At 40.0% G+C, this 23074-nt stretch overlaps 1 protein-coding gene across 4 annotated transcripts in view; it reads right to left on the reverse strand.

The window, feature by feature from the left end:
• Positions 1–1893: 1893 nt before the first annotated feature.
• Positions 1894–23074, reverse strand: part of SLC7A2 (solute carrier family 7 member 2) — a 77077-nt gene continuing 55896 nt past the window's right edge. For 3 of the 4 annotated variants that reach the window (XM_034647558.1, XM_019804418.2, XM_019804417.2), the window contains exons 4-12: positions 21413–21578; positions 19898–20031; positions 18647–18869; positions 16450–16589; positions 13270–13372; positions 11478–11683; positions 10332–10498; positions 9487–9595; positions 1894–7131 (exon numbers count right to left, since the gene is read on the reverse strand). In XM_034647558.1, the coding sequence (XP_034503449.1) occupies positions 6935–7131; positions 9487–9595; positions 10332–10498; positions 11478–11683; positions 13270–13372; positions 16450–16589; positions 18647–18869; positions 19898–20031; positions 21413–21578 (1445 nt within the window). In that variant the 3' untranslated portion in view covers positions 1894–6934. Of the gene's footprint in view, positions 7132–9486; positions 9596–10331; positions 10499–11477; positions 11684–13269; positions 13373–16051; positions 16189–16449; positions 16590–18646; positions 18870–19897; positions 20032–21412; positions 21579–23074 lie in introns of all 4 variants that reach the window. The other variant, XM_034647559.1, reaches the window with a different exon arrangement.

The following is a 23074-nucleotide window of genomic DNA, read 5'->3' on the forward strand; positions in this document are numbered from 1 at the left end:
TAAGGCACGATTAATTTTTGTGTGTTTGTATCTGGTCACCTTATTGGTGGACCTCTTATTAGTCCTCATAGCTTTCCACTGATTTTCGGGGGTTTTAGATAAATGATCATAGTACCTGCAACACCCACTTTTTCGTTCTTGATCAGCTGCTGCCTGTCTGCTCCCTCCACATTGCACAACAGCCTTTAATGTTGGTCATCCACTGACCCCCAACCTCGTGAAGTACAGAGTGCCTTGGGGATGGGACAAATTGGGAGTCCAGGCCTTCCTTGAACTGTCCGGTACTTCCTGATGTAGGAAGAGGAGAAGCTGAAAACACAGCAATGGCCTCTTAAAAACAGTGTCCAGGTAACCAGCGGCACCCTTGGGAGGAAACAGCATTACTTGAGGGACTGTGCCTTACTGCCTGTCTCTGAAGAGCAAGGACAACAGTCCCTCACAAATGTGTGGCCTCACAAATGACAAGCCGGAGAAAAAAGAGTAGCAGAAGGGACGAGCAAAAATCAGGAAATGGAAGAGAGAAGTGAGTGGGATCAGGGGTGGGGAGTAGGCTACCCCTGGAGATTCAGGTCTACAGAAACGTATTTCTTCCCAGTTGTCTTTTTTTTTTTTTAAAGATTTTATTTATTTATTTGACAGAGATAGAGACAGCCAGAGAGAGAGGGAACACAAGCAGGGGGAGTGGGAGAGGAAGAAGCAGGCTCATAGCATAGGAGCCTGATGTGGGGCTCGATCCCATAACGCCGGGATCACGCCCTGAGCCGAAGGCAGACGCTTAACCACTGTGCCACCCAGGCACCCCCCCAGTTGTCTTTAAAAGCACAATTGTTGCACAATGTGTATCTCATGGATGCAGAATCAGCAATCCCTCCAGGTTACCAAAGGCGGAAGTGAAAGGTCAGCCTGTGAGTTACTTTGTCTGAGATATTTTATGGGATGAGATGAATCACTTTTTCCACACAGATGGGGACTTCTCAGTACACTCTCTTAACAGTCCATGAGCTTTGAGCCCTTCACCTGAAAAGCAAGCCTATCTGTGGCCTTCTTTAAAGGACGCTAGGAGATGGCGTTCTTATAGCTGGGGTTTCAGGCTCGACCCACAGCCCAGACACAGTCCCTGGGGGATCACTGCCTTCATGTGACCACATGGTACCAGGGCAGTCACGGGCCACCGAAATCTAGTAACAATCCTTATAGCCAACAATTAGATAAATTAAGTTTTAGGCTTCTGCTTGGTAAATATTTTGCTATTTTAGCTTGGTTTTCAATGCTGGCTAAACTGATACTACTAGTTTTCTTAATTCAACATGGTGTTCCCTCCAATTTACTAAAATCAATGGGAATTGAGTAGATACACAAAGACATTTCAAAATAACGAACTAATTCCAGAGATTTGAAATTTTAGGTAACGTTGAGCCATGTCAGAAACCTCTGACTCCTTCCTCCAGGTCAGGGGTTAAAGAGGGTTGAAGTTGGTAGCATTTCTTCATTATGCTATAAAAAATGTGTTAGTTGTGCATAACTGATCACCAATTATTAGAGGCTGTGATCTGTTAAGGGGAAAATTGAGAAAGGGGCTTCTTGTTGGTAAAAGAGACAGTTGAAGTGGTAGGATCTCAGATGTGTGGTCCTGGGATGGCATGCTTCAGGAGCAAGAGGTATTTTTTAGGATATGCCATGTGGATTGAGGGTGTGTGAAAACATGTCTTTTATCTTAGAGGACTTGGTAGTCCCCATGTAGTCCCTAGGCTGCCAGTGAATATTTTTGGTATTATAATCATTTCAGTTTAGATTGTACCACATTTCTGAGCTTGAAAATGTCCCCCAATTTTTTTAAAGAGAAGTGTGAAATGTATGCTTTGGGTGCGTGTGATACAGATTCATATTCTATTATTACAAGTCGTATTACAATTTATTTAAAAAGTACATGGTCACGTTAGAAAGCCTGTTTTACAGTGGTAAAGCAGCAATAGTTTTTATTACAATTCTAAAAAATAATCCAACTTTGTAAGTAAAAAGGAACTCTGATTATCATTTAAAACATTTAAATTTGAAATCACCTACTAAACAGAAAATCTTTACATTCAGACAAGTCCAATGTATCTGTTGGCCTTTACAGACATAGAATTTCTGTAGGGTTTTGGGCCCTATCAACAGTTTCTATTAAGTACGAGGACAACAAAATAGAGCAAGAACACAATGGGGCAGCCCTAGCAGACACCAAAGATGAAGAGCCCATTAACCAGGCCTGGGCCAGAGAGCCCCACCTGTTGGCAATACAAGCTCTCTACCAGCTGAGCCCGGGCCCATGCACTTTCCACCACAAGGCTGTCAGTGCCCATACGGGGGTCGCAGTGGGCCAGACCCTACGGTACCAGTTCCAGGAAGCAGCCATCCTTTCCACAAGTCGTAGAAGTTCCTTATCATTGACCCTTGATGTGTCTCTGGGATATTCTGAAATTAAGGACCCCAAACTCCTACCTTGCATGTGAAGCCTTTCATTTCATATCCCACTGTCATTCCAAGACCCCACTCAACAAGGGAAGCTACGGATGCTTATACTTTGCAGGCTGCCCGATCCTAGAACCAGCCCGGGCTCTTGGTCATGATCCCCATGGGGCACCAGTGGTCACAGAAGGTTCTTTAAGGCCAGAGAATATGGCAGTGGCTTCAGCCATGGTGAATAAAAGCCCGGTATATTATTCGCAGCCAATGGGGCTGCCAATCGTGTTGAGCCATAAGAAAATGCACTTGAGATCAGTAAGACCAAACTGTGTACATATAAACAATAACGAATGTTACAAAAACCAGCAACCACAAAAACAGAGCAGGCCTCTCAAAATCCAGAAACCAGAAATTCATTTAAAAGCATTTAAATATAATTATGCAAAGAGAAGAAAAAAATCTCAGCTAAACAACAAAGTCAACAACCTTATTTCCAAATCTACAAGGCTAAAAAATGACCTGTGCTGAACTTTGGTACTTTTTCCCTTGATATTTTAGGACATGTGAGAGAATGTAAGTAGAAAATGTACAGAGAAGGCACTAGAGCAAAAAAAAAAAAAAAAAAAAAGTAATCCCTCTCTCCCCAAAATCCACGCTCATCCTGTGAATTTTAATACTCCATAATGTTCACTCTAAACTCGATCCTTTAAAATTCTGTGGAAATGGTAGTTTGGGTGTTAACTTACAGTTTCTTGAAGCACATCAGGAGAAAATCAGGCAGAGAAGACCATGAGCAAAAACACGAGGGAGAGCTGGAATCTTGGCACAACGTTATCATGTGCTTTGTAATCTCAGAACATGCCCTGATTCACGAAGAGAGAGGCCCAACCCACTCCTCTGGCATTATCAGAACTGGAGGGCAATAGTTTTCCTTATTCTCCCTGCCAAGCATTCAAATTAGTTTAGACCAGAACTTGGTAAGTATGAAGTCTGATTCAAAATAGGTTTAACAACTACCTGCGAATACCCAGGACTTAGCAACTATTTTGGCTAATTTTTAAAATTAAAAAAAAGTTTTAAAAAGTCTTTTATTCAGAAAATTAAAGAGAGGCTTTTAAATTTTAAAGGAAAATAATTCTGCAAGAGATATTTTCTTCTAACTACGATTGGTTATAGTAAAGTTTTAAATATATTAATGCTAGTTTTTCTTCAATGTATATATCCTAAATGATGTTTTTGGTGTTACGAAGTTTTCTTGATGTTTATCTCTGGAGGACAATGTGAGTAAGCAATAATCTGTATTTCAGTATTTATCAAACGTTGTAAGTTTTCTCATAAACAGGGTTTGAACTTGAATTTGGGTAGCTACCTTTTTAAATGTAGGGTAGGCAGGGCCTTTTTATGGTTATTCACAAATCATCTTTTCCCTTTTTTGAAGAGTATAAAATAAAGGTGCTCTGATAGGAAGTTTCTCATGGAAAATATTAAGAAAACGTATTTCCTACTGTAAGAAAGAAAAGTAATTTAAACTGTTTTTACTCAATCACAATTAAGAGAATGTGTGGTATGCATTTTTTTTTCATTTCTGGAGAGGAGTTTATAGAAGTGTGATTGATTACTGGTCAAATCTGTACAAAAACATTTCGGTAATCCTAAGGAAGTAAAAGCAATATTTTGTCCCAACGGTTATGCATTCAGCTGTAGGAACAGGGAGGTGATAAAAGAGCTGGTGGAACTGGCTTTTACTAATAAACACAGAGCATGTCAGAAAAGGTGCCTCAGAAGCAAGTAAACAGAAAAACCCTAACACCTCCTACCCCTACTCCATTTCAGATTATAAAGCACCTGTTACAATGTACTAGAGTTTAGTGATTCCACATTAGATACATTATAAATATATCTTTCTTAAAGAATCTATAGAAAATATCATACATATAAAATTGCTGTATATTGCAAAATAGTTTAAAACCTAAAAATTTTGTATAAGCATACCTATCAATATAAAATATTATGTTTTTTCCACATCAATTGGGTTTTTTTAATCCATACAATGGTATCTTTCCAAAGCCCACCATAAACCCAACTGACTTATGTACTATTTGAAATACACAGACATATACATATATATATACACACACTCATACAGAGATATGAGCACACATTTGAGTCTTCACAGAAAAAAAAAAAAGCACAGTCACTGACAAAGCATCTTTTCATAGATCTTTGTGTTTGCAAAGTGTTTTAATGTGGAAAAATAATTTTTAACTAAATTCTGCTCCTGATTGAACACAGTGGGCATAAGAGTTTTAGCTGCCTATCACATTCTAAATAAATTTCTTGATTTTGTTACAAAGACTCATATATTTATATATGAAATTCCTTATGTTCCCTGGTTTAAGGGCCTGTTCTAGATCAATTCGAGAATAAAAGGGGGTTCTCATTGTAATACTATAACAACAAGGATTTAGGACCATGTCTATAGTCCTTACAAAAATCTTTTAATCCTTGCGTATTCAACTCTTCCTGTCTGGTAAAACATGCTTGAAAGAGTATTCTGGGTTTCAGCTTTTACCATGCACCCTGGAAATTGTGGAATGTCAGTACTGAGCTCTAGATCAGGGAGGCTCCAACACTAGCAGCCAGAAACCCAGGCTTTCTGTTTATCTGATATTTAATCACAATAAACTCTTGGTTAGACAGAACGATCAACAACTTGCTTTTTAATTGGCATCGGTAAAATAGCTCATCTCTTGGAAGAGCTGTCAGGAAACAAATGTTTTCTTTGCCTTTGGATTAAGCTGGTCAACCGGTGTGCCTGATGACATTCATCTTGGGAATGTAACCCATCTATATGTAAGTATTTAGCCCCTAGCCTCACCTAGTAAACCATTTAATTATTTGTAAGGAAGATAATTCATGAGAAGCAAAGCACACTGCAGGTAAATAGTTCACTATGAGAGACCCCTATGAAGTAAAATCTAGGAATTAGAGAATCTTACATGTAAAAACAAATCATTTACTCCTATAAAGGTCACTGTGTTTATATAGCTTTCATTCAATTAGGTTAATTTTTTTAGCTTGAGGTTTTAAATAATCATGTATTTAGTCTAGTTATTTTATTCCCCAACCACTGGGAATGGGGTATTGACAGATATTTAGTGTGGTCAATTAAAAGTAAATGAGATAAAAAGTGCTAAACAATTTATGGGATGGGGGGAAAGGAAACATTCCTAAATGTTTCCAAAAGAATCATCAAAGGCAAATTAGAGCCAAACCCCTGAAACTGGTGTAAATGCAGTTTAATATCTGAATAGGCACTTTAAACTCAGACCAGGGACATTTCCTCTTCTTGTATCCCTTTGCTTTTTCCTCTTTGGCATGTAGTAAAGACGTAATTTGCTAGCACAGCCCCTCCTACCTAGGACAAGACAAACTAATAGAAACAAAGGAGTGAATTCTGTACCTGACGAGGTTTAAAAAAAACTGAACTGTGATTAGTAATTAAATAAAGGAGAAAAGGGTAAATCATCCCACTCACTGTGTGATCTGGAAGATTCTACTGGGTTATTTTATGTGACTTATAGACAAAGATGCTTGGTGTCACTTTTCCAAGCATTTGTCTGACTCTGATTTTCAAATATACCCTCATCGTTGCCATTTACACAAGCTTTCCTGCCAGGGGACTGTCTTCACTTTCTAGCAGAAAGGGTCCCAAATAGATCGCACATACTGTTCTCAAGCCCCAGCCGGGACTCAGGGGAGTATATCTTTCAATATGGAGGGACCACTTCTCTCAAAAACGACAGCAGTTGAAAGGGGTGCCATTGGGGGTCGTGGAGCGCCACTCCTGCCCTGGGTAGCCAGGCAGCCTGTGGCTGAGGTTTTCGCAAACTGCCATACTTTGTAGAAGAAAAATCTGGATTAAACCCACTGGTGGCATTGATAAGTTCTAGAAAAGGCTCATTTCTTATCCCCTCCTCTTGCTCCTGACCAACGACGGACACTGGGATGGGTAATTGCGTTTTTAGCATGTTCTAATTGACATTAATAACACCTAATAAGGAAAAGCCATGGTTATTTCCCCAAACGCACTAGGCACGTACAAAACCCTTTTCTATTCAGTGATTACTTCCATTTCCGCATGTGCAGTATAAGCCGCCAACAAATGACAACACCAAAAACCGTAAATGCAGTAAGAGTGAGACACAAACAACTTCTAACATTCATATTCCCCAGCATATACATACACACGTGCACGCATGCTCCCACTATTGGGGGACATTCGTCGCTGAGGAGAGAGCTTAGGAGGGTTCCCCAGGTACACAATTCACCATCTGAGGAGGTGCTGTCCAGGTGAGTAGTATAAGTTAGGGTGAACTATGTCTGCAGCAAACCCACGGCAACCCAGCACGATGATGACACCCTGTCTGGTTTACTCCGTGTAGGATAAGTACGGTAAGACTGTGGACCAGCTCAGTTCCTGCAGGGGTCAGCATTCGCTTGTCTTTTCATGGAATATGAAAGGTAAACTGAGGTTTTGTTGGTGCTGGTCGTTTGCTTGAATGGCAGATTTTTCTTTTCCTGCGGCATTGGTGTTGTCTGAGGGAGTCTCTTCACCGTCTTCTTCCTCTCTCGGATTACCCTCCAGGCTGTGTCTAATGCCATAAGCGAAGTAGATCAGGAAACCTTTCAGAGGGAAAAAAAAATCCATGTTTTAAGTATGTCAGAAAATGGCTGAATATGGAAAATGTAATCTAGAATTTAATGGGGTTTTTCGCCTTCCCTTTCTGGCTATTTTAGGACAGAAGGCAAGTACAGAATATCCCCGCAGAAGGTCCCTGATGGACGCTTTTCCAGCAGAATGTGCTTCTGCATTTTTAACACCCAATCTTTGTAGAATGTATGTTTCTCTCAATTAAGTGTTTTTCAGACATTTACATTGAAAAAATTATATTTATTTTCCCAAAACTCAATACTACACTTGAAACAAAAGGATATGGGGGGTAAAATCTCAAATTACATCCCAAACACAAGTGATGGGTTGTCAAGAGTCACAATCAGATATTTTGGAAAACAAGCCCTGTGTAAACAAAGGAGACATGGCTGTGCTTTACACGTGTTACTGTCACCAGGAGAGGCCAAATAGGGGTGCCTAGGTGGCTCAGGGGTTAAGTGTCTGCCTTCGGTTTAGGTCATGATCCCAGGGTCCTGGGATTGAGCCCCCGAGGTGGGCTCACTGCTCAGCGGGGAGTCTGCTTCTCCCTCCGCCTCTGTCCCTGCTTGTGCTCTCTCTCAAATAAAATAAAGAAAAATTTTTAAAAAATAAAAACAGGAGAGGCCAAATAATTATATACTAAGTAATTGGTTATTAACACTCATGCTGATTGGGAATTAGAAGGAAAGGTTTTGACATATCCCCACCAGATAGTTTTTTACTTACATGTAGGCATTTTGCTCTGTTTTAGCTATAGATTTAAAAATTGGTGGAGAGTTTTGGGTTGATATGGAATGCTTTATAATTATCCCATCTAAAACAATGGGAAGTAGGCTACCAATTAGCATTTTGGCAGGTGCAGTTATTAGGGATAATTCTACTTCCTCTCCTGTCCTCAAAGGTTTAAAGACCCAGCCCTCCCTGTGCTCAAATAAAGGTACTGCCATCACCATTTTACAAAGAAGCAGGCACAAAAACAGGAAGGTAACTTGGCTGAGGCCACACAGTGAATAAATGGCACAGGCGGATTCAAACACACAGCATCTGGCTCCGAAGTTCACGCTCTTAACCAAGATCTAGCACGTTAAACCACAGTGGGCTACGATTGAGGAGAGAAGCAAGGGCTCGTGGAAAGGCAGGAAGCATGTTGAAGTTCTCTGCTAGATTCGAAAGAGATTCTTCTGGGCCCAGAGGAGAAGAGTGAGTTCTATGGTTCTGTGCTCTGGGGTTTTGGACTCAGCTGCCTGGCAGCATGTGGGTCAAACCCCAAAGCAACGGCTGCATGGTTACATCCCCGAGGGTGTGGCTGACTGGCAGAGATTCCTGTCAGGATCCTTGCCCTGAAGCAACAGAACCACCTACCAGAAGTGGCCACACTGACAGAAAGAGAGAACAAACTAGGGTAACCCGGGTGGAATGATAACCCGTGACTGAAGGCACCAGCCCCCCAATTACCTGGCATGAGATGAGGTCTCCAAAATATGGGCAAAACTCTAGTGAGGGTATGGGGAGATGAGCAAAACTGACGGAGGTGAAATCTCCCATCAACTCAAGTGGATTGGTGGCTTGAAATTGAAACTGAATTAATCTCTAGCCAAAGCAAACAATTACATACCCAAGAGTGAATTCGGTTCATTCTTGCTAAGCCAATGGGAGGGCTGTCAAAGAGCAAACTCTTCAACCCTCAGGTGACCCAAACCAATGCAGACTTAGCGCTCCTTTCTCCCTGCTTCACCTTACAGACATGTCTGCTCACATTTTTAAGATAAGTACTCAGTGTTTTAGTTACATCAAATGTAAACTCTCATTTTCTGACTCCATTTTCACATAGGAAAGGAATCATAATAAAAAAACCATGTAGTAGAGATATAAATAAGTTCACTCATGTTATTTAATGCTAAATCCCAAGGTTCAAATAATAAGAAATTTAGATAACAAAAGAAATGTCTTGCTATTAGCTCCTTCAAAATGTCTTCAGAAATCCACTGGGACACTAGAAAGAACTGGCTTTGGAATCAGAGTCTTGCACTGCCGTCCACAAATTCGATCCTTGACTTTTTTGGTGACCCATTAAGTTGGAGAAAATAGAATCTACGGGGTTTCTACAGGGTTCCTGGGAGAATTTAATAATAATAATAATAAAAAAAAGGTATCTGAAAACATCTGGAGAAGTAAGGACTCAGATGATCTAAAATCTGGGAAACAAAGAAACTGACAAAAACTCTTTATTTCCAAGAAGGGGAAGGGGATATATTTCTCTAATCACAGAGCATGAAATTAGGAAGACAGAACCACGGTTCAGAAAGCAAAAACATTAAAAGACCTACCGAGTGCCATCCAAATGCTAAATCTGATCCAAGTGTCTGCGCTCAACTGAACCATCAGGTAGATGTTCACCAGGATGCTGAAGGCTGGCAAAAATGGTAACAACGGAACCTGAGGGGGGAAAATACCTTCTTAAATATACTCAACTTTGGGAAGCACATTCCCCTAACTGTTTTGACACAGACAACTAATTTGACATATATACTTTCACACCGTGTCAATAAGTTTATATTTTTACAAAAAGGACAACCTGAAGAAAAAATCATTCTTTAGAGTCTACTAACGGGAACGTCACAATTTACACTACTTAAGTGCGGCCCAAAGCAACGGGATTTCTCCGACTGGACGGCATCATCACCAAGATGCAACTGGTATTAGGGTTTGGTTTAGTTTCGTTCAGATAGCAACAGGGCATGCCTCTGAAGTCTGGATATACATGGCCTCCGAGGGGGGACCCTTCCAGAAAGCTCTCTTCCAGTCCAAACCTGCTCCTCGTTCAAATCTGACAGGATAATTAGAGCAGATGGGCTTTTGGTGGGAATAATTTTCTTGAGAGAGGACTGAATTTCTAAAATAAAATATTCTACTTATTCTTTGATACTACAGATTACTTGACAAGAAATTTGTTTACCATTATAGATAACGTGAAAGGAGCACATTCGAGTTTTTGAAAAGCCATGTAGGGAGAATACTTAGGACAGAAAGAACATCTCAAAGCATCGTGACACTCTTGTTCTTTACTGGTTAACTGCATCAGAAGCGTCTTTCCTTCTTTTTCTTTTTAAAACAACTTACAAAACTAACACACCAGATAATAATGAGGATCTCGAACGTTCATTATTCATACCATGAAGGCTACTTTTTGCTGGTTCTGGGGCTGCCTCCAAATGATAAACACAATGGCGATGCAGAGAACGAGAAACAGGACAAGAAGAGCAATGCTCCACGCTTCTAGCTGGGTGATAGCCTGGACTCCGTAAGTGGTCAAGATGCTCAGGCCCAAAACAAGAAAGGCTGCAAAGGTGATACGGAGGTGACACAAAATCAGCACGCACGTTTCACTCAGACTCCCCCGGTTCAAGCAGTCTCTCGTGATAAGATGTCAAGTTCTTTCCACAGCTTCTTTGCCAAATACTACGATTCTTCATTTTCATTATGGGAAGAAATGGCTGATTGCACCGACTGAAGAACCACTTTCTTCCCCTCCCCCCTCGGCGCTACCATCTTGCTTTTCCTGCCTACGTGTCATCGGGGTTCTCCTTTGCTACATTCTCAGACTATATCACATGGATTGATGCAATAATGTCAAGACTTCCCGTTTTCAAATGGGAAATGGCAAGTCTGTCCGTTTCCTGCTCTTGTAAACACTGTTCATGCAAACAAATAATCAACGATCTGTGTCTTTTCTCCCTCTTTAGGACGGTGACGTCACCACTCACCCACCCTATTTCTGGCCATGATGTCTGCATTAGGGGTCCCCCCTCTGTGCTCTAGAGAAGCCTCTACTTCCCTTAGCTTGCCATCAATAATTCTGTTCCTCAAACCCCAAACACAACAAAGAGCATGTTTCTTGCCCCTGCAGAGTTCTCAACATGTTGACGGTGCTCAATGAATGTTGCTGACAGTATCACTGATTACGTAACTGTGAGCGGGCAAACAAGATGTTCTGTATTGCTCCTGACTGGCAGGTCTTCCTGGCCAGAAGCTTGCATGCAGGGAACCCCCTAACAGCCACCGAAAGGGACCCGCTCTGTACAGCTGCCACGCATCCCTCGGGGAACTTCTTCCTTTCTTCTTCGCTGACATGACCCATTTATCCTGCTAATATATGGTCTCAGCTCCTAGGACCCGTTGGGTGGGGATTTCAGGGCTCGGGGCAGTGGCAAACATAGGCTAAGACAAGGTTTTTGCCTTTTGTCCTCTCCCACATCGTATCTGCTCCCCCAGCGCACATCCTGGGCCCTTCCTGGTGCACACAGCGCAGAGGACTTACCAAGAAATCCTACCAGAAAGCTCACGAGAGAAGACGACTGCTGTGTAGGCAGAGCTGAGGGGCTGACGAGGGTGCGCAGGCTGAGGCCGGACCCTTGCAGCATGGTGACCTGAGACTCGCACTTCGAGGCAGTGTTGGCACAGGATCCCAGAGCTTCTTTTTCGGGACAGCATTTGGGCTGCTCGTAAGGTAAGCCAGGCTGGTACCTAACCCCAAATAAACGAACGTCTGTGTCTTTATTCTCAAACAGACGCTTGGCCCAAAGGAAGCAAACCTCTAAGTGAGAACACCTGACAGGGTCCCCGCTTGGGCAGTGAATTGACCCTTCTCATGACTCCCACCCCGGAGCGGGCTGAGCCAGGCCACAAACCGGCTCCGTGAGATATCTGCAGCAACCCTGACTTCCCTCTACGGTCATTTAATTGCAGGGTTACATATTAGATGCAGAAGGGAGTGACATTTTCACCTGAGGCAATTGTGACTACAGGAGGATTAGCCTGGAAATATCTGTGCGCAAAGGATATGCAGTTCCAGAAAACAGCACAGAAAGTCTGGTGAAGCAGCAGCCTCAGAATGACGCCCAGTCTTCCAGCTGGCATTCCACTGCCTCTGGGAGTCTGCCTTCCTAGCCTCACGTCCCTCAACTTCCTCTCTCAGTCCTCCAGCGGAACCCGGGCAAACCGCGTTCCGCCACCTGCAATGTTCCTTCATCAATTCTTCCTCCTCTTCTCCAGCCTGAGTCAGCCTGCTTCACCTCCTAGGATCTGCCCCAGTCCCCCCACTGTGGTCTCTTTCCCTCGGAGCAGCCTTTACTTGAATTTAAAAGTAACTTCCGGGGCGCCTGGGTGGCACAGCGGTTGGGCGTCTGCCTTCGGCTCAGGGCGTGATCCCAGCGTTGTGGGATCGAGCCCCACATCAGGCTCTTCCGCTATGAGCCTGCCTCTTCCTCTCCCACTCCCCCTGCTTGTGTTCCCTCTCTCGCTGGCTGTCTCTATCTCTGTCAAATAAACAATAAAATCTTTAAAAAAAAAAAAAAGTAACTTCCATCCTCAGTCTAAAGAAGAAATAGGCTCACTGAGAAAAAAAAAATATACAAAATATACAGAAGGAAATCGAAACCACCCACAATACTACAACCCAGTGTTAATCACTGTCAGCATTTTGGTACAATTTCGGCCAGGCGTAAGTGCACAGATGTGTATATCTACGCAAAATGACTTCTTCATGTAAATTTATGTTATAATTTAAATAAATTCAGAAGCTGCATACAGCTTTGCTGAATTAGATACATTTCTCCATATAATTAAGTATAATTAAGAAAAAGAGTCTACCAAATAAATGTACCCTTATGTGTTTAACTGTTCTGCTACTGATATCCAGGTTCATTCAATTTTTTCCCAATGGTAAATTACCTTTTCATATAAATATAAATATGTGTGTGTGTGTGTGTATGTGTGTGTACGTGTGCCTCACCGAGTAAAATCTTTATTATAAAATCTTAGCAGTTGAGATACTGGGACAAAAACTATAATATTTTTAAGTGTTTTTATTCATTATAAGAACTTGCTGTTCATATAGATTAAGCCAACTTATTACTAATTATCAACTGTATTTAATTCTTGTCTAAGGACTAAGTATGATTATTATACTTTATACTGATGTTTTTCTGTCCATGGCCTCTCACCTTTGTGAGACAACTAGCTCCTTGCAAACAAGGAAGGTGAGTTCTAATTTTCTTTACTCCCTGGGCCCCACATGACACACACCCTTCAGAACCAATGAGGACACTCACCTGAGGATGAGAACACACGCAGCAACCAGAGAGTAGGCTAGAAGAGTGCCAATGGACATCATGTCCACAAGTGCCTTCAGGTCAAAAAGAAATGCCATCACAGCTACAGGGAAAAGAACAGAATGATAAAAAACAAAAACAAAAACCAAAAACACCTATGATAAAACTCCATACAGTTGATAACTTCCAAGTCAGGGTCAACTGGCATTTTATGGTTCCAGTATCCATGATAAATCAAACAAACTATAGGAAATATATTTCTCACAGTTAAAAAGATGATCCTTGGGTCATATAAACTGCTAGTAAAACTTCAAAAACCCTCAGCTATCTATCAAGTATAAAACACATTCTACTTTGATTACTTAAAAAATATTGGCCTGACAAAGAGTGAAAATATTCTGTGACAGAATACTCCCCTTTGATGTTTCAAAAGGAAAACATGGCTCAGAAACACTGGTTAACTCGTTTTAAAACAACCATTAAAAAATTCAAACAGAAGAGCTTTCATTATAGATGTTACGTAATCATTTCAACGTCCATCCGCGTTTTGAGTTATGACACATACAAAATAAAGTAATTTCCAGTTAAATGGAAATGTTTCTTTTTTTTTTTTTTTTTTTAAAGATTTTATTTATTTATTTGGACGGAGATAGAGACAGCCAGTGAGAGAGGGAACACAAGCAGGGGGAGTGGGAGAGGAAGAAGCAGGCTCATAGCAGAGGAGCCCGATGTGGGGCGATCCCACAACGCCGGGATCACGCCCTGAGCCGAAGGCAGACGCTTAACCGCTGTGCCACCCAGGCGCCCCTAAATGGAAATGTTTCTGATAGAGGCCAAATTCTATGCTGGTTAAAACTCCACACTCTGAGAAGACTGACTAGAATCAAAAAGAAAAAAAAAATCTCAGTAATGTTCTGAGACAAAATACACTTTTCCAGTTGAAGAGTGAACTTGCACTGAGCAATTTTTTCTCCATTGAAACATCAAATAGTGGTAACTTGTCTATTATCCTAGGTAGAAACACTACGTTCCATTCACATGGTGATCCAGACATCTCTTAGCAAGCTTTCCATCTCTGTGACCTCAATTTATCTTTGATCCAATAATCCTCTGAGACAGGGGAAATGATACAGGTTTAACCAAATGCAGTGGCCAGAATCTGACTGTTTTTGACCCTGAAATCAGCAATTTCACATGGTTTGACGTGATAAGATTATGCTCCTCATTTTACAGATAGGCTGACAGCATGGTGACAACTATGGGGGGGCAGTAGAGTTCCAAGTAAACTCTACCTGTTCCCTACCTCCCTGTGCTCTTTCTACAATATCACGCAGTTTCTTTAAATGCAATTCATGCCTCACTTTGAAAACCTTCCGTTGCTAGTATGCTTACACATTGGATTATTAAAATTTCAATATGTTTTGTAAGACTCACAAATAGCAAAATAAGTAGCCAAGACAGAAGAAAATGATTAATTATCCAGACAAGCTCTCTGATCTAAGTTAAAAACAAGCCAAGTAAGGCGAGGGAGTACAAATAACAAAAATATAATATTTCAGAATGTAAAAAAAAAAAAAGCCTTCTGCTACAATTACCGTCTTTTAGTTATTAATGTCAATATATTAGGCTGCCAAATTAAATTCTTTCTGAAGAAAGAGGGATACATTTTTTAAAGCTCTGAATACAAAACAGTATTACTGGGTAAGATTTCACTGGGGGGGAAACATTTTTATGGAATAAATAAAATGTGTGATCCTTTGTCAAGATTTATAAACTCTTTTTAATAGCATAATCCACTGTTTAATAAAAAAATGGGCTTTAGATTATCTAGTGCAACCTTCATTTCATGGGGACACAAATCTAAGCACTAAGAAAAGAAGGGCCTTGACCCTCTGATATATGTCTAATAAAGTGCCAGATTTATTAGGAAACATTTACAAAGTGAAGTTGTTGAGGCAAATACTTTACAAGTGAAAAAATACCATTTCATACATAATTAAGCATTAGCATTCTGTAATTTCCCCCAAATTCAGAGTCACAACCAAGTTATCACTTTTGGCTTGAATTTCTACTACCAAAATAGCATTATAAAGTTGATGAAGTCTCTCTCTTGCTTTCTCTAACAGGACCTTTAAGGCCATTCTCTCAGTCTGTAGAATCTCTTTGAAAATTTCTGCATGGGATAAGAATCTGGCCAACGGCATTTTACAAACATGTTATGGCATCCCCAAGGTGGGCATCTGGGAGTTTTTGTTTTTTTTTTTTTAACATGAGTTAAGTATCAAAACCATTGAAAGCAAAAATAGATTCCTAATGGGGTCTAAGAGGAAATAGCTGTTAGTAAGTCTTAGAGAACCGTGGTGGTCCGGGATGTGCAGATACCCCCACACCAAGGGCAGTGATTACCACAGCCAAGTATCAGTTACCCTGACATTTCTTATGCTTAACTAAAAATGAGTAACAATACAGTGAAGAACCATTACAACCCTCTGCACCTTTGTTAGAAACCCAAAAGGTTAAAATAATGAAATAGTAAAAAAAAAAAAAAAAAAAAAAAAAAAAAAAAAAAAAAAAAAAAAAAATCCCCAAGGCTCAGTTAAGAATGAATTTCAGTAGACCACCACCACCACAATTACCAGATCCCAATGTTCATAACCTCATTTACCAGTGATTTTTTTTCCTTAACTTACATGCACAGCAAGCAGACCCTCTTTATAAGTCCATGCATGCGCATAAAATGTTCAAGGCCAATGCTGAAGAATCCTATGTTTGTAAAGCTTACCAGAAATGACCCCTGCCGTCAACGTGGCAGCAACTGGTGACTGCCTCTTACTCACTCTGCCAAGAAATCTAAACAGTAAACCATCCCGGGCCATGGCAAATAGAATTCGGGGTAAAGGAAACATAGAGCCCAGAAGACTAGAACAGAAAAATTCATAATCCACACGTGAGTTATTTCAAGTATTATTCTAGACAGGTACACACAGGTAAAGACCGGACAAACTAAAACGCAGAACCCATGCCCAAACAATTCAAAACAGGAAAACATTCACAAACAAGCTACTGACCTTTATAGATACAAAACAGAAAACTGCCTAACTTTGCATTTCTCTTTAGAATCGTTGATGAAGAAAAAAAAAAAGATCCCCCTTTTCTTAAAAAAAGTCAACCCTCTCTCACCTGCCACCGCACCCGATGATAAAGTAGCAATTACTGGTGTCTTCGTTTTGGAATTGATTTGAGCTAGACATTTGAAAAGCAACCCATCCTCCGCCATAGCATAGATTACACGAGGCATTGGGAAAATGGATCCAAGAAGACTGAATAAAAAGCAAACACATGCAGTATGGCAGACACGTTCATGCAAGATTACATCTCAGAACAGAAATTAAGTACTTGTATAAAACTCAGCATCACAGCTATGATTACAAAGTCTTGTTATTTTTAAAATGTGTTATGATTGGGCATTTAAGAATATTTGTCAATATTTACCATTGTGCTACTAATTATTCTGTTGCAAACCTTTGCCCAGCACACTTACCAAACTAAGAACAACACTGCAAGTAATTTGTGCATGCCCACAAATTATTACTGAATTAAAACTAAGTAATTAAGACTTCAGAAAACCAAACCCAATTGTATCATTAAGGCATTTTTAGTGGCCATAACTCAGAAATTAAAAGTCCTAAGCTGATATGAAATTAAAGAAGAGATTTTGTTATTTGAGTGCATGGTACAGTCACTTCATTTATTTGATAATTATGGACTTCTAGTATTTATTTTACTATTATTTTTCCTCACAGAGCCTGATATTTCTTCAAATTAGTAATAATACCCAGAAGCATAAGATAATCAAGAAAGAAAGGGTAAAAACAAAAACAAAAAACAAAAAAAACCAACTCACTGTAAATTCAGTACATAGAAGTAGCCACGATTAAAAGTCAGGAACAGTGAAGTTTAAAAAAACGCTCTTTGCCTTAGATGATTCGAATTTCTTTTGTGTTTACTGGTTACACCATTCCATACATGACTTAGTTATATAAAATAACCATTTAAGAGAAAATGTGTAAAATATTTTATTTTAAAATTCATTTTTTTAATCTTTTGATAAAGCTGGTTGAACTTGGCCATGGATAAATCTTTGTCCATCTATCTTCTTAAGACCACGATGGCATGATGTCTTCATAGTTCAGATTTTTGAACGTACTTGAAATTATTCAGAATAAACCTCAGGTTTCTCTGAGAAACCACTGGGAGTGAATTTCTAACTGCTGCTTCATATTATCTTGAATAGAAAATAAACAAGACTTTGAGAGAGAACAAAAGCTAGGCTGAGGAATTATATAAAAAGATTGCTTTTCCAACTTTGGACATTCGAAAACTTATTTTCCCTTTAAAAAATTAGCAATCAGGCAAAGAGATTAATTTTCTCTTGGTAAGAATGTCTTACGGGCTACCATGATATAAACTAGAATGAAATATCTTATGATCACATGTTAATTTGAAATGTGAGTAGCTCAGGGAACCTGAGAAATAAAATTCTCAAGTATTAAAACGAGTAGTTACTGCAAATTGGAGTACTTGAGATTCAACTACTCTTTGCTTTCCACACAGATATTATATGAGCTTTCATTAATTTCAGAAGAGTAATTTCTATTTCTATACCAAATTCATTCTGATGAGTACTAAGAGAAAAAGTCTCAGCATTATACTGAACAATGTCATAGCATAGAGCCTCCCAGTCACACAGACACGATATTATTTTAAAAGACAGCAGAGGGGCGCCTGGGTGGCGCAGCGGTTAAGCGTCTGCCTTCGGCTCAGGGCGTGATCCCGACGTTATGGGATCGAGCCCCGCATCAGGCTCCTCTGCTATGAGCCTGCTTCTTCCTCTCCCACTCCCCCTGCTTGTGTTCCCTCTCTCGCTGGCTGTCTCTATCTCTGTCAAATAAATAAATAAAATCTTTAAAAAAAAAAAAAAAAGACAGCAGAAAATGTCAAGTCTAGCAGTAAGTCCACAGCCAGCAGGGAAACATGCTAGTAATAGCATCCTACCATTTTATAATACATACATATATGAATATGCATGACATACGAGTATGTGTATGTTTTTGTGTGTATCGATGCCATATACATTTCTACCAAAGCTTGCACCATCCTTATCTTGAAAAACTGACTTTTAACTGATGGGTGATAAAGTTTTTATCACTTAAGATTTTTATACGGCAATTCTAGTCAAATTATTCAGAGAAGACATAGTTGCACAATATATTCCTTATATGAAGATTATTTTTAAAACCTATAAAAGCAATTCTTTAAACACCAACTACTTGGCGGTACTGCCAACAGCCCCTGTGTCAAAGGCGATGCGATGTACCTTGTTGACAGAGCACAGAGGGAACCCACTGCAACAACGTATTTGGCGGGACCCCATCCAACATATTCAAACGCTACCGGAAGTGGGCTTTTCTCATCCAGGAGGTAGTATGGCATCATAAGTGTTAAAGCTGCAGAGACCCCAAAGTAGGCCAGAAAGCAAACAAGCAAAGAAGTCACGATTCCAATAGGAATAGCTTTCTGAGGATTCCGGACTTCTTCACCTAAGGAGACATAAACAAAAGATTTGCATCTTCAATGAAACATTAATAGATACAACATGGATTCTTCTTCTTCATATCATTTCGCTCTGCTTTTGTCTCTTCTGTTTTCTTAGCTTCCTCCATATATTCTACATGAAATTTTCTCTCTTCTTAAGAGGACTATGCTATGACACAAAATTCCAATTCTCAGGGGCAAAAAGAGAAAGCAAGAAATCATGCAGGTGAGTTTCCCATTTCTAGAAAGAAAAGACATGGTATACTAGCGCTACTGAATATTTCAGGGTAGTATGGCAGTCTTAATCCACTTGGAAAACGATTCATCCACAGAAATTAAATGACTATCATGGCATTCTGCAGGCCCTTAAATAGGAAGGATTCCATGAATATGAAGATAAACATTTTCCACCCAGGGCATCAATTTCTATTAAACTCTGGCTTCAACACAAAAATCGTACTTGAATCTTTCTAAGAAGATTTGGCATTCGAAGTGCCCCAAAATGGCCAATTACAAGGCAATACAGTAATATGAACCAGAAGAAGCAGAGAAGGATTCTGCCATGATTACTTTGTTGTACAAGATAAAGAGAAAAGAATGACCACAATCTGTTTTGCCCGACTAAGGAAGAGACAATTTGCGAGCACGACCATCATTTGTTACTCCTTGTGAGAGTACTGGAGGTTACTTCCAGACTGAAGGTTAAGGACAGTAGTTATGACTAACATGTATAAAATATTTGACAGCTTGCAAAGAATCTTTTCTGTGTATCCTATCTTAAGTAACCTTCATAACAGGAGCAGGAAGGGTAGGTCCTAGCTCTCCCCATTTTACCAGTTCATGAAACCAAGGCCCCGAGAGTTTCACAAAGTTTTTGTTTTATCATATACAGTAGGTGTCATAGCTGTGTCTGGAACCAGCCCATATTACCCCAAATCCCACTCTTCCCTTGACCCTCTGCTGCCACCCATGGGTAGTCCTGTAAAACAAGGAACACCTTTCCTTCTACATAGAACCAAGATGCTGCTCTTACCAGTTGTTGCAATGCAGTCAAATCCCACAAAGGCATAAAAGCAGGTGGCAGCCCCAGCCAAAGTTCCCGCAAAGCCGTAAGGCATAAAGCCACCAGCCCCATAGATACTCGTTCCATTTTCAGAAGGCAGATCTCTAAGGAAGAGAGCAAGCACAATGCAAAGTCATTTTCATAGAAAACTGTTTTCTTGGAAGGCTATTGTGTTCACCAGCTCTTTGAAGCTGACATATATAAAATTAAACATAAATTCTGATTTCCTCACCCTGTCCTAGGGAATGTAGTGGTGTTCCCAAGAACGGCACCCACTTGGGTTGTCAACACTCAACTGGAAGCTGATCAATAATAGCATAAGCACATGGCCCAGGTCCACTCTGGCTAGAACTCACAGCCAGGCAGGATTGTGAGAGCAGAGACACGCTATAATGGGCCATGTTCTGAAATAAAGACATGTAACCTCCTCTTCTCAGGGCGCCTGGGTGGCTCAGCCTGTTAAGCGTCTGTCTTCGGCTCAGGTCATGACCCCAGGGTCCTGGGATCAAGTCCCGCATCGGGCTCCCTACAGGGAACCTGCTTCTCCCTCTGTCTGCTGCTCCCCCTGCTTGTGCTCTCTCTCTCTCTGTGTCAAATAAATAAATAAAATCTTTAAAAAAAACCAAAAAAACAAAAAAACCCTCCTCTTCTCATGGACAGTTGGGCAGGCTGCACATTTAAATATTTTACTAGTAAGTCATTTGAAAAGATGAAATTGAATTCTCTAGGCTTGATTAATAATACTGAAGTTGAATATTTTATGACATGTTAAAAATTATATAAAACCAGAAGTTCCTAATTTTTGGCCTCCAAAGAATGGCTTCAAACAACATATACAAAGAAAAACATGTAGTTATGCCTCACTTCATGTAATAGATATTTCTGTAAACTTATTTTATTTGCACATCAGAATATTCATATAAATCTTACGGTGAAACCTGTGGTACATAATTATCACTAATTTAATTTTTGAGACTACCAGGTTAAAAGCAAAATGCATGGACAATTCTGCATATGCAACCAATGACATTCTCCAAAAATCAAGGCCTGAAAATTACTAAGAGGCTGAAAGAATGCAATGAAACCAAAGGGTTCTCCCAAAGATGAACTAAGGGATGCATGACTCAAAAAGACCCATTGTTTTGCAAAGTTGACAAAGCCTGGGAGGGGGGAGGGGAAGAGAGGCATCCTTCTGGTGATTAGGATCTCACTTGGCTCTTCTATACCTCCCCGCACAGCCCAAAGCTGAGAACCAGCCACTGCTTGGCTTCAAATAGCTGCTCAACAGTGAGTGCACTTATGCATTGATATCTGGGGGAGACTGGGAAGAAGAGTCTTGAAATAGACCAGACCCTCAGAAATGTCTCTACAGCAAAAAAAATTGAAAACCACTGTTGCAGAGGAAAATGTAAGACAAGAGCAGGCCAATCAAAAACAAAAGAAAAATACATTCAAAATAAGAAGGGAAAAACCCAAATACTATACCTGGCACTCGCTGATAGATTTTTGAGAAACTCTTCACTAATCTTCCAGTTTGCCACATTTCCTTTCACAAAACCAGCAACCATAACGAAGAGAAGGACCAGGACGTTAATAGCTGTGAAGATTTTATTCACCCAAGCAGATTCTTTCACTCCAAAAGATAAAAGACCTATAGAAAAAAGAAAGGGTGTTTTAATTTTCTTTTTACCTAAGTTTTAGGAAAAGCAATGGCATTTTGAGGCAGTTACAGGCTTTAGGATATTGTTTTACCAGCATCCATGTATTTAACTTCCACTGATCCCTTTCTCTTACGAGTTCTGACCCACCTCACTGTCACAAGATCTCCTGAACACAACCAATTCCATTGCTGAAGGCGGATGGTACTCATGGCCCTGAGACACCGCACTCCAAGAGATCAATAAATCTAGTGGCAAAGCTTTGCGGGGGNGGGGGGGGGGGGGGGGGGGGGGGGGGGGGCGGATCTTATTTGGCTCTTATTACCAATGGGAAGGTAGAGGTAAAGTAACTGAATTTTAATGCAATGCTGTTCTAAAAAAGTCACCTTAAGGTTAGTGGCTGCAAAATTTTGAAAATAAAAGCTCAGTCATTTGTCTGCTTCATAGTTACAGAATACATAATTCTTCAACTGTCTCACCGAAAAAGATAAATTTTTAATTGATTCCCATTTTAATAGCTTCATTTTATATTCTGATTGTAAAAGTAATCAATTTCCTATTCAAGTTATTTGAACACACAGAAAAAACAGGAAGGGAATGAAGATCAAATATAATCTCTTCTCCAGAACTTCAGGTGTGCACACACATGCAGACACACAGACATATTTTCATGTTGACAAATAGATAACCTCATTTTTAACAACCGCATACTCTTCTGCAATATGAAGACACTATAATCCCTTATTTATAGACTCTCAGGTAGCTCTTAGTGTCTTACAACTATAAATAGTACTGATATCATCATCCTTTTATAAATATCTTTGTACACTTTCTAATTATTGCTTCAAAATAACATTTATAAGGTAATACCGTATCATGGATATGTCCTTTCATAAAAGGCTTTTGGTTCACATTGTCAGAAATATTCTCCAGAAAGTTTGGCCCAATTGAAGCTGCCCATTATTTCCTACTAGGTTATTCTATTTATATCAATTTGTAAGATTTATTTATAGATAATGCTATAAGCTCTCTGTCATGTATTGCGTATGTTTTTCTCAGTTTATCACTTACTTTTACTCTTAGGATTGACTTTATATACATATATATATATATATGAAAGTTTTAGAACATAAATTTTTCTTCTTTAGTTTTTACCTTTAGAAAGATTTTCCCCAATATTAACTCTGAAACGTTTAGCTTTGTTTCCTTCTAGCACTTTCATGACTGTATTTATTATATATATGTATGTTTATTTCTTTTAGACAGAGAGAGAAGAAAGAGAAAGAGCAGATGCAAGTGGGGGGGAGGGGCGGAAGGAGAGAGAGAATCTTATGCAGGCTCCATGCTCAGTGCAGAGCCTGACTTGAGGATCAATCTCATGACCCTGAGATCATGACCTGAACCAAAATCAAAAGTCAGATGCTTAACCAACTGAGCCATCCAGGCACCCCTATCACATTTTTACCTTTAATCCAACTTATACAGGATA

This window comes from Ailuropoda melanoleuca, chromosome 18 (genome assembly GCF_002007445.2).
Source record: "Ailuropoda melanoleuca isolate Jingjing chromosome 18, ASM200744v2, whole genome shotgun sequence".
Classification (NCBI taxonomy): Eukaryota; Metazoa; Chordata; class Mammalia; order Carnivora; family Ursidae; genus Ailuropoda; species Ailuropoda melanoleuca.